Raw genomic sequence first — 14,717 nt, forward strand, 5'->3', positions numbered from 1 at the left:
ATGATAACAGGACATCAGTCATAATCAATCTTTTAGTAGTTTTACTTTATACTTAAGTACATTTGAAGGCAAATGCTTTTGTACTTTTACTCAAATTGAAGTCTAGAGTAAGGACTTCTACTTTTACTGGAGGAATATGTACCTTGGGGTTCTCCACTTTAACTCGAGCACATGATTTGTGTACTTCGTCCACCTCTGGTAGTATTAATGCATCAGGACCTGCAGCAGGATAAACTGCTTGTGGCCTGGTCATTGGGCTAACACAGGCGAATCTGAATATCTGATATCTGTGAAAGGTGGTGAGTTTATTCTGCTTCTGCGTAGGTCCACCGCAGCCTGAATCTCCTGAGGGCAGAGTCGGGGCGCTCTGACGCAGTGCTCCTGACCGTGACGTTTCTCGGTTAGAAGTTGAAACCTGTGTTAGCGGCTTGGAGTTCAAAGACAGAAGGTGATATCTGCCGTAGGCTTTCAACTGCTGGGCTGAGCTGTTCACCACCCAGACATGGCACTGAGTCACATTTTAACACAGATTGACAGTGGAAACGAGGAGGAAATTGAGAGACGTTTGCATGAATACAACAGAGAGGTACGTTCCTGGGCTCTGCTAGCCAGCGAGCTCAGCGCTGCTAGCTTAGCTTTACTGACTCATGAAGACAGACGGAGGCTGAGCGCCTAGCAGCGTAGGCGAAACAGAGGCGTCGCCGGTGGAAATGTGCCTCTTTAACTCTGTGACCGCTGCAGGTGCCGAGGTCCAGGCAAAGTCTGCAAGAGAAATCGCATTTTTGTCATCGCTGCGAGAAAGCTGACACACAGCGTCAGCTAGCTGTGTAGCTACGTTAGCTAACCTTTGCTTCGTTTCTTCCCTAGCCTTGTCAAGTCGGCTCGCTCACTTGTTAACTTGTTTGCTGGCTGTAACTGAAGCTGTCGCTCAGTTTTCATCTGTGTTTTAGGTGTGAGAAGTTTACATTTACAGCATTTAGCAGACGCTCTTATCCAGAGCGACTTACAAGAAGTGCTTTAACTAGAGAAAGTATCATTGCTAGTTACCAATAGCTTAGAGAAAAAGACAGCCCTGAGCTCCGATACTGCTAAAAACAAAAAGGTCACTGTAGACACCCGAGAGAAAAGGAGCAGAGTTGAACACAGAACTCTGTGCCATTCAGAAGTGCCGTGATTTCGCGTTTAAATGTATTTCTCTACTCCCCTGCGAGTGCAACAGCAGTCTCTTCCTGAAGCAGCCTGCCAAACCTCTTATTACAGGAGTGTCCACTGCCATTTGAGTGGCTGCGTTTGACATCCTTTTTTCCATTGATTTGACATGTGAATTCATTTTTGCTGGAGAGGAACCATCCATTCAGCTTTCAATTGGATGATCTCACCCTTGTAGATCTTGCTCCTTGTGTTGCAGTGGAGTCTCTGCTCCCATCCACATTTCCCTACTCTAACAGTTCCAGCACATGGCATTTAACTCAGGGGTTTGCCTTGTGCATGGCACTGAGGTCTCCAGATCTAAATGCTCTGTCGTTTACCTTACCGTTGGATGTCACAGTGATCTAAGGTGATGTCTAGAAGTGATAAAGAACACCCCCTGGCCTGTCCATGATCGTGCTGTATACTTGGCCTTTATGAATGTAAAGTGGCAGTGGGTTTGTGCTGCATTAAAATGCCTACTGTATATTAATGTTTATCACATGGCAGTAATGTTGTGGGGCAAAATTGACCTATGCATTATTAATTGGACATTTAATGTTTAGTGGGGGACAATGAGCAGACGCAGGCACACTGCGCCTTAGTCAAATTAAGCTTTTCACCATCATCAGATGGATAGATGTTCATAGAAATCAAGGTCATTAAGGACATATCATATACATTTGTATTAATTTGACATACAGCTAGGCTGTCCACCAAATTGGCTTAGAAATTCCTTCACTTTTTTTCTGTTATTTTGAGAATGCATGCTGGGCTTAGTCAAGAGACCCATTTGAGAGCGTTTCACAGTTGCTTGAAAGAACAGATTTTACATGACATAAAATAGAAGAGTGTACTGTACTGTTTTCCATTGTTTGAGACTTTGTTCTTATTGTCTTCCAGAACAGTAAGACATTTGCCTTTGACTGTAAAGAAGAGGATGCTCGAATAGTGAGTAAAAGATTGTTCTGTCTTGCCTGAGAGCTGCATATAATGATTTTTTTTCTATCAGTTAATCTATTGCTTGATTAATCAGCTAATTAAACAGTTATACTTTGTACTGTTTGCTCTTTTTGTCTCTTTCGTAGAACCAATTTCATTCAAAGTTAAGTCTGTGTGATGAGTGATTTTCTTCTTTTGTGGTGCAGTGAAACAACAAGACACTTCACCCCTTTTTTCCTAAAGTGTAGTGCAATCTGTCATAAAGATGGTCATGTGTGTCATATAAACATTGCAGAACATTAGAGTGCTTTCAATTATGGATGAACTTCTCATTTTTAGGTCCAGTTCTGATTTTATTTGGTTGTTTTTCTGATTTACATTTGGTTTTAGGCAGACTTTAAAAATCTTTTTCCCCATAATCAACATAGAAGTCAACTAACCAGTTTTTATTGACTTATTGTTGCAGCTCTAATTGCTTAAGCTTTTTGAGTTTGGCAGTTTATCAGTTTGATGCCTAACTGTCGCACTTTGTCCTCCCCTGCAGAAGCTGTGTCAGGGATTGCTCACGGTACTCAGGCGTCCTGTCCAGCCCCAATGCCAAAGTACCTGTCTGGAGACCATGCGCATTCTGTCCCGTGACAAGCGTGTGCTGGGGCCTGTAGTCACAAGTGAGGGCATCCTCACACTGGTGGGACTGGCCCGGATCCCGCTGCCGGATGCTGAGGTAAAGCCTCTAGACGAGGCCAAGTCAGCAGTAGAGGAGCGTGTGGTGGTGGAAGCACTTAAGTGCCTATGCAACGTGGTGTTCAACAGTGTGGCAGCACAGCAGGTTGGTGAAGATGTGCGGTTAGCACAAGGGCTTTGTGCCTACTTGCACTCGTCCAGCTCCACACGACATGAGGTGGGACTCTTCTCTCTCCGTCTGCTGTTCCTGCTGACTGCACTGAGGCCAGACGTCCGTGGGGTAGTGTGCAAAGAAATGGGTGCTGTGGGGCTACTCACTGGAGTACTGGAACGCCTCCTGGACGTGCACTGGGTGGGACCGTATGAAGTCACACCTCCTGACCCCCAGGCCCCACCTGTTCCAAATGAGAAGAGCGAGCAGGTCATGGAAGCCCTCAAAGTTCTGTTCAACATCACCATGTCAGACTTCAGTGATGAGGTGAGCAGGACTGAGGCTGCATGTTGTAGCTGGTACTCTTGTATGCATGTGTCCCACCAGCCATTTAGACATACACTATATGGTCAATAATTATTGACTTTAGATGTTTCAGCCACACCTATTGCTGACAGGTGGATGAAATTAAGCATATAGCCTTGCAATCTATAAAGACAAGCATTGGCAGATTGGATCGTGTTGACCTGTGTCCCTGTGCACAAATTAAGCTCCAGAAAAATGTGGTTTGATTGGTGTGGGGGACCTCCAGTGGTCTGCACAGAACCCTGACCTCCAACCCACTGAACAGCTTTGCTTGAATGGCAATTGTGAACCACACCTTCTTGTCCAATATTAGTGTCTGACCTCACAAATGCTCTTTTGACTGAAAAAGCACAAATTCCCACAGACACTCTCCAAAGTCTTGTGCAAAGTCTTGAAATATTAGCAAAACTTCATATTAATCCCCATAAGTATGGAATGTGACATTTAGCAAGCTCATATGGGTGTGGTGATTAGGTGTCCACATACTTTTGGCCATATAATGTACCTTGGATTGTGATTGAACCAGCGCTTATACCTGAAACAAGTTGAAATAATAGTATAAAATAGTCATAAAACAGTCATAGCATTTTGTTGGCAATATATAATATTTAGTTTATAGGAAATCATAGGTTGAAATGACTGCTTTCTATTTAGCAGTGTTAAATATTTGATGCTAAGAGGAGTGTACACTGTCCTCTGGCAGAGTAAAGTTTCAGCCTACTCTTCAAATAAGAGTCATTCAGACCCAGTGGTAAGAGGCTTATCAGTTAAATGATCTGTCCACTGCAATTCCTCTGCATGCAGATCATGGTCCATGCTGTTTTGCAGAATGTGTGTGTAAAGTAGATTATCATAAATTCATTTACTCAGAGCAAAGTGTAGTGTTGCTCTGTGCTAGGAGGAGAAGCGTGTTTGATCTCTGGACTTTTTTTAGTCATCTTGACACCAGTCACTCCCACGCCGTTCCACTCTCTTTATCTGGTGTAATATATTAATTAACTCAGTTTTTTGTTGTGAAGGAATTTGTTTTGAATTGTGCTATATCTGTGTTACATATTCTGTATAGTGTGTGCCTGTGCTGTGACTGTATTTAGAACATTCCTCTGTCTATTCTTGTTTATTACTATATGGACATGTTTGTCACACCTGTTACTTGTTCTGTATGACCTGGGCCTATTCTTGGCATCAGTCCAGCCATATAGTCATGGTATCCCAATGTCTTATGGGCTAGCTGCGTGTCTGTGGCCGCACGCACATCAATAAACTTCACTGCAACAGACAACAGACTATGTTCCCTGGATTCTGATGGGTTTGAAATTCTACAGTTGTTACTATATGTTGGGGCCTCTCTGCCCAAATGACCTTTTACTGCTTGTGTAATGCACTGTGTAATGCAGACTATTTAAAATAGGTTATATTTCATCTGACTGTTTGGTCACTGTTCTGTTGTCTTTCTTTCGATAGGATAATTACCACCAACTGCGGCTTATAGCAGCCATAATGAGGCATATTTTGATGCTGAGGGCTCAGACAGAGGAGAAAACAGAGGAAACTCACAGGTAAACACTCTACTTGGCTGTTTGTTTTTTTTGTTTTTTTTTTGTTTTTTTTTTAAACATTTAAAAAAAACCTCTGGCACTTCTGAGTGCTCCTGAGTGTTATTAGCAGTTCATCTTGAATTGAAGAAGTTTGCGATTTAAAGTACATTATATGATACCTGAGAATAATTGACTGGTTTATTTTCGTCACACTGCTCGAACGTTTCGTTTCACTTTTTGCTCTAGTGTTAGCCCTACAGAGTTTGTAATGGTTATACCTAAATCCTTACGAACTTTCATGTATGGAATTGCATGTACAATAAAAATATTGAAACAAAATATTGACATTTTGAAAAGGAATTCCACAGCATTGAATGTGATTGAAGGGGTGTCACCTTTAAGTGATTAATGGCACACCCCTTTGCCCTGCAGCAAAGAAGTCAGTGCATTTTGAACCCCCCACACCCTGTTTATGTGGGTTTGACTCATTGTGTGCCCCATGGCTCAGTCGCCAGCCCTTTCACACCCTTGGAATGCCTTGCTGTCTTGACACAAACGCACAATGCATTCTACCACTCTCCGACCCGGCTGACTATATTCTGCCCCTTTAACAAAGCACACTGAATGTGCTGAAGTAGACTTGGGCACTAGTAGCTTGGCTTTTGTTATTCAAATAGGCCCAGGAATAAAGTTCTTCTCTCTTGTCTGACTTTGTCAAATGGGCAGTACAGATGCACTAATACCACTTTTATCCAGTACTGATACCTGATCTTTAAGCATCAGCCGATACTGATATTAGCTCTGTTCAACCTAACTTGCCTGTAAGTCCTGATTTTTAAGCAGTTCCGGTTTGTAAACATTTTCTATTGGTAAAAGCCATAATCTGTGTCACAAATAAAACACCAAACTTGATTGAATTGTGAAAAATGGTTAAAAACAAGACAATGTATAGGTAAACCGGTTATATCCAGGGCAGTTTCTTATTTGTTTTATGGTAACAAAGAAACTTGCTGTTTTTGCTTTTATTATTTTCAGAATGGATTTGTTGTCCACACAGGTTAGAAGGTTGACTTGCTCAGCTTGCCCAAGTTAGTAATGTAATTAAGTTGTAACAAGAAGCAGTAGCTTAGCATGCTGATAGCTTCACACATTACAGCCCTCTGCTCAGTGTATTCAAACATATAGGGTTGTACTCCCCAATGTTGCGGAAGGACTAGCGTTTGGAAAGCGACATGCATAGGGCCATTTTCAATTTGCTTGATTTCAGTTTGTATATTCATAAATCTTCACGTTCTTAATGAGTGGAATGGTGCAATATTAAAATTATTAATGCATAAAATATGTAACAGCATTATTTAGTGATTTTTAATTACTTGCTTTAAATCTAAATATCATAAAAAGAAGCAGTGGAAGAAGTAGAGAGGTGGGGCATGCAACAAACAGTCAGCTTAAGTAAATAACTTACAATCCTGAAAAACTTTCAAATAGATGTTTCAAATACTTGTAGTGTAATCTTTTGAAGAATACTGTGTTAATGTCAAAAGTACTAAGTGATGTTTGTTCAATAATCTCTCCCAGTCATGCCATAAACCTCCTGAGCAATCTTCCTGTATGCTGCTTGGATGTCCTGATTGACGTGCCTTTACAGGGAGGACTTGAGAAATACGGTGGAAAGAACATGGATGCTGTGCAGGTGCTTGTTGACTTCATGGAGAAAAGAATAGACAAGGTACGGGAAAAGAACAGAATTTGATAAGTGAGCCATTTTCAACAGCATCGTACTTGCTGTGTGTATTGTGCAGTATTTTTTTCTGTACTTTCAGGGGTCCAACTATAAAGAGGGCTTGACGCCAGTGCTGAGTCTGATGACGGAGGGCTCCAGATACCACAGGGAGATCCGCAGATACCTCAAGGCTAAGGTAGAGTTCACATTCTGCTGCCTACAAGTAAGCCTGGGTAGTACTCTGCTAGATCAGGTTGTGTTATGTTTTTTTTTTTTTCCTCATTTCTTTAATTTAATTAATTTCTATTGAATTCTAATTGAAAGCGGCTATTGCACAGGTTTTGCCACCTCTAAAAGACGTGAAAGTGAGGCCTGAAGTGGGCACCACAGTCCGGAACAAACTGGTGCGCCTCATGACTCACGTAGACATGGGAGTAAAACAAGGGGCAGCAGAGTTTCTTTTCGTTCTCTGCAAGGAAAGCGGTGAGTGTTTGTCTTGATGCAGGGTTGTTCAACTCCAGATGGTGTTCAGCACAGTTTGGTGATTTTCCAGCTCTAACACTCTAACTCATCACTTAATTGCAAGGTTTAGTGGGTGTGTTTTAATAAGAGGAATTACCTAACTGTGCTAGGCACTGGCCCTCCACAATCAGAGTTGAACATCCCTGACTTAATATGACTATGTCACAGGTATAAGGAATTGTTGTGCATGTGAGTTAGTTCTCATGTTTTTTTGTTTGTTTTTTTTTCAGTAAATTACATCTTGTTAAATGATACATTTTATGATCTTTTACATGGTGTCTCTTTGCCGTCTTTTTTTATTTAATGTCCTACAGTGGATAACCTTTTGAAATACACGGGTTATGGCAATGCTGCTGGACTGTTAGTGGCTCGGGGCCTGCTGGCTGGGGGCAGAGGAGAGACAGAGTACTCTGCTGATGAGGATTCAGATACTGAAGAGTACAAGGCAGCAAAACCGTTGTAAGCCTGTCTGTCTGTCTGTCTGTCTGTCTGTCTGTCTGTCTACACATACACCTGCCACTTTATTATGTTCAATTGCTTGTTAATACAAATAGCTAATCAGCCAATCACATGGTTGCAACTCAGTGCATTTAGGCATGTAGAGGTGGTCAAGACAACTTGCTGAAGTGCAGACCGAGCATCAGAACAGGGAAGAAAGGGGATTTAAGTGACTTTGAACGTGGCGTGGTTGTTGGTGCCAGACGGGCTGGTCTGAGTATTTCAGAAACTACTTGGATTTTCACACACAACCATCTCTAGGGTTTGCAGAGAACAGTCCAAAAAAGAGGAAATATCCAGTGAGCGGTCAGTTGTGTGGACGAAAATGCCTTGTTGATGTGAGAGGTCAGCGGAGAATGGGCAGACTGGTTCGAGATGATAGAAAGGCAACAGTAACTCAAATAACCACTTGTTACAACCAAGGAATGCAGAATACCATCTCTGAAAGCACAACACATCAAACCTGGAAGAAGATGGGCTACAGCATCAGAAGACCACACCAGGTGCCACTCCTGTCAGCTAAGAACAGGAAACTGAGAGTACATTTCACACGGACTCACCAAAATTGGAAATAGAAGATTGGAAAAATGTTGCCTGGTCTGACGAGTTTCGATTTCAGCTGCGACATTCAGATGGTAGGGTCAGAATTTGTTGTAAACAAAAAAAGATTCACATGAAATTTCTGAGGAATGTTCTGAACGCAAAAGGGTGTCCAAACTTTTACTAGCATGGTGTACCTAATAAAGTGGCTGGTGTGTGTGTGTGTGTGTGTGTGTGTGTGTGTGTGTGTGTGTGTAATTAATATATATATATATATATATATATATATATATATATATATATATATATATATATATATATATATATATAAATAAACCGCTGCTGTTGGAACAGAACCTTGTATCTCCATTTTTGTTCATTTGTTTTTCAGTTTTTGACACATTTTGAAAATGTCTGTTGTTCTTTACGTTGTGTGTAAATTTCGGTATGAATGGATCAAAAGAAAAGGTACAAAAATACTTTGAATAAATTCTGGTTCCATGGACATAAAAAATAAAGTATGTTTTTTTTCCTTCTCATGTAAAGTTATAAGTTTGGAGATACAAGGTTTTGTTCCGATAACAGCGATATATATGGAGAGAGGGAGGTTTTTTTTTTGTTTGTTTTTTTTTTTTGTTTTTTTTTAAACATATCTTTGCTTTATAAATGTAGATGGTGGGTTTCCTCTTACTTGTCTCTTTCAGCGTAAACCCGATCACAGGCCACATAGAAGAGCCAATGCCTAACCCTCTTGAGGACATGACTGAGGAACAGAAGGAATATGAAGCTCAGAAACTTGCAAACATGATTGGCGAGTTGTCACGGTGAGATAGCAAGTGTGATTGATTGATTGATTGATTGATTTATTTATGTATTTTGTTTGGTGCACACTGTTCATGACGCAAACAAACAAACAGAGTATAGCTATTGCAAAACATTTAAATTGCCCTTTTATATTTGAGCATAGTTTGTAAAGATACACAAAGTATTCAGATACTGCTTCTAAGTAGTGGATTCTGCTGCTTTGAAGCAGTAGTGTGTAGGGATGGACAAACCACATTAAAATATGGTGTCTGTGCGCTGCTACAAGCTGCTCTGTAAAACTGGAAACAGTAATTTAAAAGTCAGAGGTGTCAGGTTAGATTTCGCAGGAGTTTATCAGATCACGTCATGTCTGTACTTAGAATGGAAGCCCTGGAGCAGCTGCATGTGAGCGTAAACGTTGCGGTAGAGTCATATAAAGTCCCCTAGCAATCCCCAGCTGTGAAGCAGTGGTCCTGTGTTCTCTGGAGAAATGGAGCACCAGCCAATACCTTTGGGATGAGTTGGAGTGGTGTTTTTCATCCAGAAATGATCATCCAATGTCGGCACCTGACCTCACTAATGCAGTTGTGGTTGAAGACTGCAAAGTCCTCACAGAAATGTTCCAACGTCTAGTGTACAGCCTTCTCACAGGACATACTTCAGCAAAGGGGGCAAACTCTGTTATATTATTTTAGATTTCAGAAGAAATGTTAGAAGAACAAGTGTCTACAAACTTTTATAGTGTGTATTCTAAGAGCATACTAGAGTAAGAGTATGTGTATCCCATTCAGCTTCGCTTCCATCAGAGGCTTCTGTAACAGCAGGCTGTGTTCATGTTGACCTTTCTGTCAACAAGTGACAGCAAACACTAGTGAGGTAGCAGTGTGAAGGGACATGGCGTTGCTCTGAACACGTTCCTTACCAACCGCTTCATTAAGGCAGGAATCTCCCGCTGCCTGCCTCTGCCTCATTTACAGCTGGCCTTCCTCTGCGACACAGCATTCAACAGAAGTCAATGCAAGTCACCGGCACCTCAGCTCTGCTGCATTAATTACCAGCTAATTGGCACACACAGTGGGGTCGCAAGCTCAGTCCTTTGTACTCTGCATTCAGTTTTTTCTTTTTTAATAGATATATGTGCCTCTTTTTATACACATACTGCTGTATTCAGAGGTGGTGCAAAGCATTGTCCCAAGGAAAGAAGTGCACAGAGATACAGGCTCAATTAGTGTGGCTTTGGTGTATATGTATGTGTGTTCTTGAGAGTGTTAAATAAGTTTGCAAACACAAGAGGACTTCATTGTTATTGTCCAGCTATAGAGTCGTAATGAGCAGCGTGTGCCCATGAGAGGCAGATTCCTCCCTTTAGAATGGATCCTTGCGGTGTTTTTTATCTACCCATTCTCTCCATCAGGATGGAGGTGGTATAGTGAAGGCAGGGTGACAGTCACCAGTGCGCCCAGTATGGCTGCTCAGGAGACAGCTCAAATCTCAGCAAGAATGCCCCCCAGCGAGCTTTACTCGCTCCAATTAGCACTGACTCTGACCTACCGCCGACACACATATACACACACACTCCCTCACTTGCAGTCATACTTCTGTTCATTACGTCGTCATCTTTGGAACTAATTATTTGGTGTGCTTATGATGGCTTATCACTTTTTATGTTGGACATCTGTATTTATCTGGCACAGTAGAGCAGCACTGAAGCTGATGTACTGCATTTAAGGAGCCCACATCATAAAAAACTGAATTTTACTGAATTTATTTTTACTTTTTATAGTATGGCACTTTTTAATAGTGTAGCATGTAAACACAGTTGAGGTACCACTCACTCCCTAGTCCTAATTCGGCTCAGTCATAAAAATATACTATATGTATAACAAAGATTTGGCCAAACACTAAACAATTTTCCCCTTACCACAAATGTAGCTGATTAGCCAAGACATGTCCACTGTTTTCCTCTTTAGTTTTGCAGTGAAGCTAAGAGGCTAATATATGTACCATGTGGGCTCAACCATTGTGAAAATTTTGTGGCGAGTTTGAATCCTGGCAATACAAGACCAAGAACGCACTATTAATGGAAGACACTGATAATACCACAGGTCACTAACATCGACTAATATTATCAACTAACTGATGTATCAGTCAGGCTCTGCTATCATGACAAAGCTTCCTCTGAACACACAGATGTTTTTGAAGTCTGAAAGGTGAGATGTTAAGCCTAGTATTTATTATTTTTTATGTGGGCATTTTATTTAGTAGCACACCTGGATGTACTGTTTTTGTTGCTTGTTTGTGTGTACTTTTCTGTACATTTAAAGTGTTTTTGGCACTGTATGGGACCAAGTTCAGAAACTGAGTGCAACCCCTCTGTTTCTTGACATCATATTTATTGCCCACGACTCGGTGTACCTCAGATTCATCCATATTTTTCTGAGGAACCTGGAATTACAAGGTAATTGTGAGACCTGCAAATAAGTGCAAATTGGAGTTTTTTTTTTGCAAGCTTTGATTGGATAATGTTCTGATAAATCATCCTGGGCTTTACTTTGATTGGATAATGCTCTGATGAATCATGTTGGGGTGTGCTGGTGACACACAGTGCAGATATAATTGGATTAGCGTGGAGGAGTAGCTGTGGCTTTGAAGAGATTAGAATGAGTACTGATCCTGTAATTAAACTGCAGAGCAGAGGGAAGGGAGGGCCAGGGCTGGGTTCAGGGAGTGTGTTTGAAGGGCTGTCTTTGGGGCCGTGATTCCAAGGGCTCTTATGTGGCCGGATGTAAAGGGAAAGAAAGATGTCCTACACATCAACAGGCCTCTTTAGAGGAAGGACCTGAATGCTACTACAATGGCTGGCACAATGAGTTTCTTTCAAAGAGCAGGTGGATTGTGGTGACAAATTGGTGGCCTGAAAAACCACATTGATGAGACGTGAGGACAACAAATGCATTAAACTGCTGATTCCACTAAGCAGCTATTCGTTACTGTTTTCACAGATTGTCTGGTATCAAATTATTTGCACATATTGATTTAATTCAGTTAACATAGTTGCCACATTCAGTCTGATTAATTTGATTAATTCTTAGCTTTCTAGGTGTTGACACTTTTTTTTTTTAAATTGCAAGGTATGTCATTTGCTGAATGCATTAAATTTAAATAACACTTTTTAAATTAAGGGTCTATTAAGGGTAAAATATAGGGGAAAAAAATATGATTTGTTGATTTCCCCCCCCCCCCCAAGTGAAAATAAACTGCCATATCCTATATAGTAAATGGCATTTATTTATGCCATTTTTCTGCACGTTTTAATGCAGGACTTCTTGCTGAGTTTAATAGTGAGGGGAATTAGTAAGTAATTGATTACAGCTGTACAGCCAAAATTTGAAATTGTCGCCAGCATCTGTCATTCACTGTCTTTTGCAGAAATCAAATCTAGGCCTCTGGTGCATCATATGTATTTTTGCATAGTTTATATTTTTATAGAAATAGTTAAATCCGTTGTAGCCTGTGTATATAATTAGAACTCTGTCATTTTCAACTTCAAAATAAGGAAAAACTAATCTTGACCTCAGAATCAAAAATTGTATTAAAGATGAAAATGTGCATATTGTTAAACAGTGATGCATGATGTCAGAAGCACATCAGTATCAGCAGATAACTGCTTAAAAATATTGTCTGACATGTTTAGATTTGACTAATATTTCAACATAATACGTATGTATTGTACTTTAGCATTTAGGTGATGCTAGGCTACTTTTGCATTTCATTTATTTTAGATAAAAATGGAATGATGTAAGTAAATGTTATTACCCTGTAATGTTAATCCAGGAAGATGTAAGTGATACTTTTTTTTTTATACATCAATATTGTATTCCTTGTTTCTACATTTTATGAATGTTTGTGTATTGGTATCGGGAGATAAGATTAAGAAAAATATTGGTGGCATTGGCCCAGAATTCCCACATCATCCCTATTTAAAATATATAAATAGTATGTTTTTTTTTTTGTTTGTTTGTTTGTTTGTTTTTTCTCCCCTGGACATGTATTTTTGTATAAATGTTTACAGCACTTCAGGATTCCCTGTAGTGTCATTGAAGAAAAAAATAAATAAATAGAACAGGATAAAACAATCAGAACTAGCTATGTTTTGACAACACATCATATTCGAAAGACTCCCTTGGCAGCGTGTGAGGAAGCATAGGTTCAATAACTTAATTAGCGCAGCATCAAATATCATCTGATGCTGTGATGTATTTAGAAAATGCTGTGATATAGGTTTCATCTCTGCCTATACTCAGCACGCCTCTTTAAACACATATTTGAATACCTTTTTTTGTAGACCTAGAGGGCAAAGTCATCTTTGTAGATCTGATAAAATTACTGACGGCTCTTTTCTCTCTCCCCACAGGCAACAGTTGATCAGGCCAATGGGTGTGAGGAAAGATGGCTCACTAGCGCCCCTTGAAGAGGCTCTCCACCAATGCAGTGTTGCAGACAGCAGTGAATCTGACTCAGATTAGCATGAGCCAGTCTTGCTCGCTCAGACACTGCAGGGTCCCCGCTGCCTCTCAGGGCAAAGCCACTGAAAGAGTCTGATATAATCCACATCAGTCTCACATTATAAAAGATCCATACAGAGGTAGAAGCAGGCTGACCTACTGCAGCGGTCTTTTGTTTTAGTACGTCTTGCATGTGTACACTGAGCACAGGGTCAGTCACAGGTTCTGGAGTTTCAGCTCACCTTTTGTAATCATTCCTTTCTTTACTCAAGGACTGAACACTGAAATGTTAGATGCCAGTTTTGTTTAATGAGGATGAGCTATCAGTTCACTTCAGGTGAATGCCTCATATAAATCCAATGTGGCTTTAAAGACACACAGTACAGTAATCATTTGCCTGGAGTGTAATTTTACTGTCACTCCATCAATATTGTTTTTGGAGAACTGTAAAGAACAATGGAAGGTTTATGTGTCAAGGTAAGAAAAGCCATGTAAAAAAATACTGACTGCCTTACTCGGGCCATACAAACACGAATACTTGTTTAATAGATGTCTGAAGTTCTGCTGACAGGCATTTCATCCACAGACATTGGGATGTTTAGTTCATTTCAGCAGAAGCCTTATTTCTGTAGCAGTGGTCAGACAATGGTATTGTGGGTTTTTCTCTGTAAACAGTGAAGCTCTATGCAGATCTGTTCAAACCTGTTAAACACATGGTCATTTCTCTGGCCTTACTGTGGACTCTATTTGTATTGAAGTCTTTTTTTTTTCTTTGTAATCACTTTTTTATCTAGCCTGGAACAAGGAGTTTCAATCAAATTTGTAGCAAGGATTTTGTACACGTCTCCTTTTTGTTGATGTTTCAAGCTTTGTAAATGAATGGTCGTCCTCCATGTTTTCCATTCTTGATCAGGAAGCCGGCTCAGTCATGAGCATGCACAATGTACTTTTTTCCCACCAATGTCCACATAAATTAGATTAGAACTGAGGTTCACTACTCTTGACACTCCACTGACCATTTATCCATTTTTTCCTCTCATCTTTGAAACATTATTTGCACTGTACATATGTGCCTCTTTATGTAATATTCTTAATTTAATCTCAAGACAAATGGCTGTTTTGTCAAAATTATTTGTTTTCACATAAAGCATGGATGATCTTACCAACAAACATGGTGCTGAACTTTCTTACTGTTTGTTACAGTGCAGAAAAAACATGCTACTCTGAAAACTAAGACTAGAAAATATTTGACTATG

The 14,717-nt window shown here is 40.3% G+C and overlaps 1 protein-coding gene across 1 annotated transcript; it reads left to right on the plus strand.

Moving 5' to 3' along the window:
• Nucleotides 1-343: 343 nt before the first annotated feature.
• On the plus strand, nt 344-14,631 carry ric8b (RIC8 guanine nucleotide exchange factor B). The gene is made up of 10 exons (XM_017690272.2): nt 344-586; nt 2,092-2,139; nt 2,675-3,292; nt 4,796-4,890; nt 6,448-6,598; nt 6,693-6,788; nt 6,931-7,075; nt 7,429-7,573; nt 8,857-8,976; nt 13,371-14,631. The coding sequence occupies exons 1-10, from the start codon at nt 503-505 to the stop codon at nt 13,480-13,482; spliced, it is 1,614 nt and encodes a 537-aa protein (XP_017545761.2). The 5' UTR covers nt 344-502; the 3' UTR covers nt 13,483-14,631.
• Nucleotides 14,632-14,717: the final 86 nt, after the last annotated feature.

Source organism: Pygocentrus nattereri, chromosome 7, assembly GCF_015220715.1.
Source record: "Pygocentrus nattereri isolate fPygNat1 chromosome 7, fPygNat1.pri, whole genome shotgun sequence".
NCBI lineage: Eukaryota > Metazoa > Chordata > Actinopteri > Characiformes > Serrasalmidae > Pygocentrus > Pygocentrus nattereri.

What these genes read in the sequence shown, in the direction of transcription:
- ric8b (XM_017690272.2), top strand. Translation starts at nt 503, where the DNA reads ATGGCACTGAGTCACATTTTAACACAGATTGACAGTGGAAACGAGGAG. An exon ending in TGGAGAAAAGAATAGACAAG is followed by an intron (nt 6,599 to 6,692) that starts GTACGGGAAAAG and finishes CTGTACTTTCAG; the next exon opens with GGGTCCAACTATAAAGAGGG. An exon ending in GCAGATACCTCAAGGCTAAG is followed by an intron (nt 6,789 to 6,930) that starts GTAGAGTTCACA and finishes GCTATTGCACAG; the next exon opens with GTTTTGCCACCTCTAAAAGA.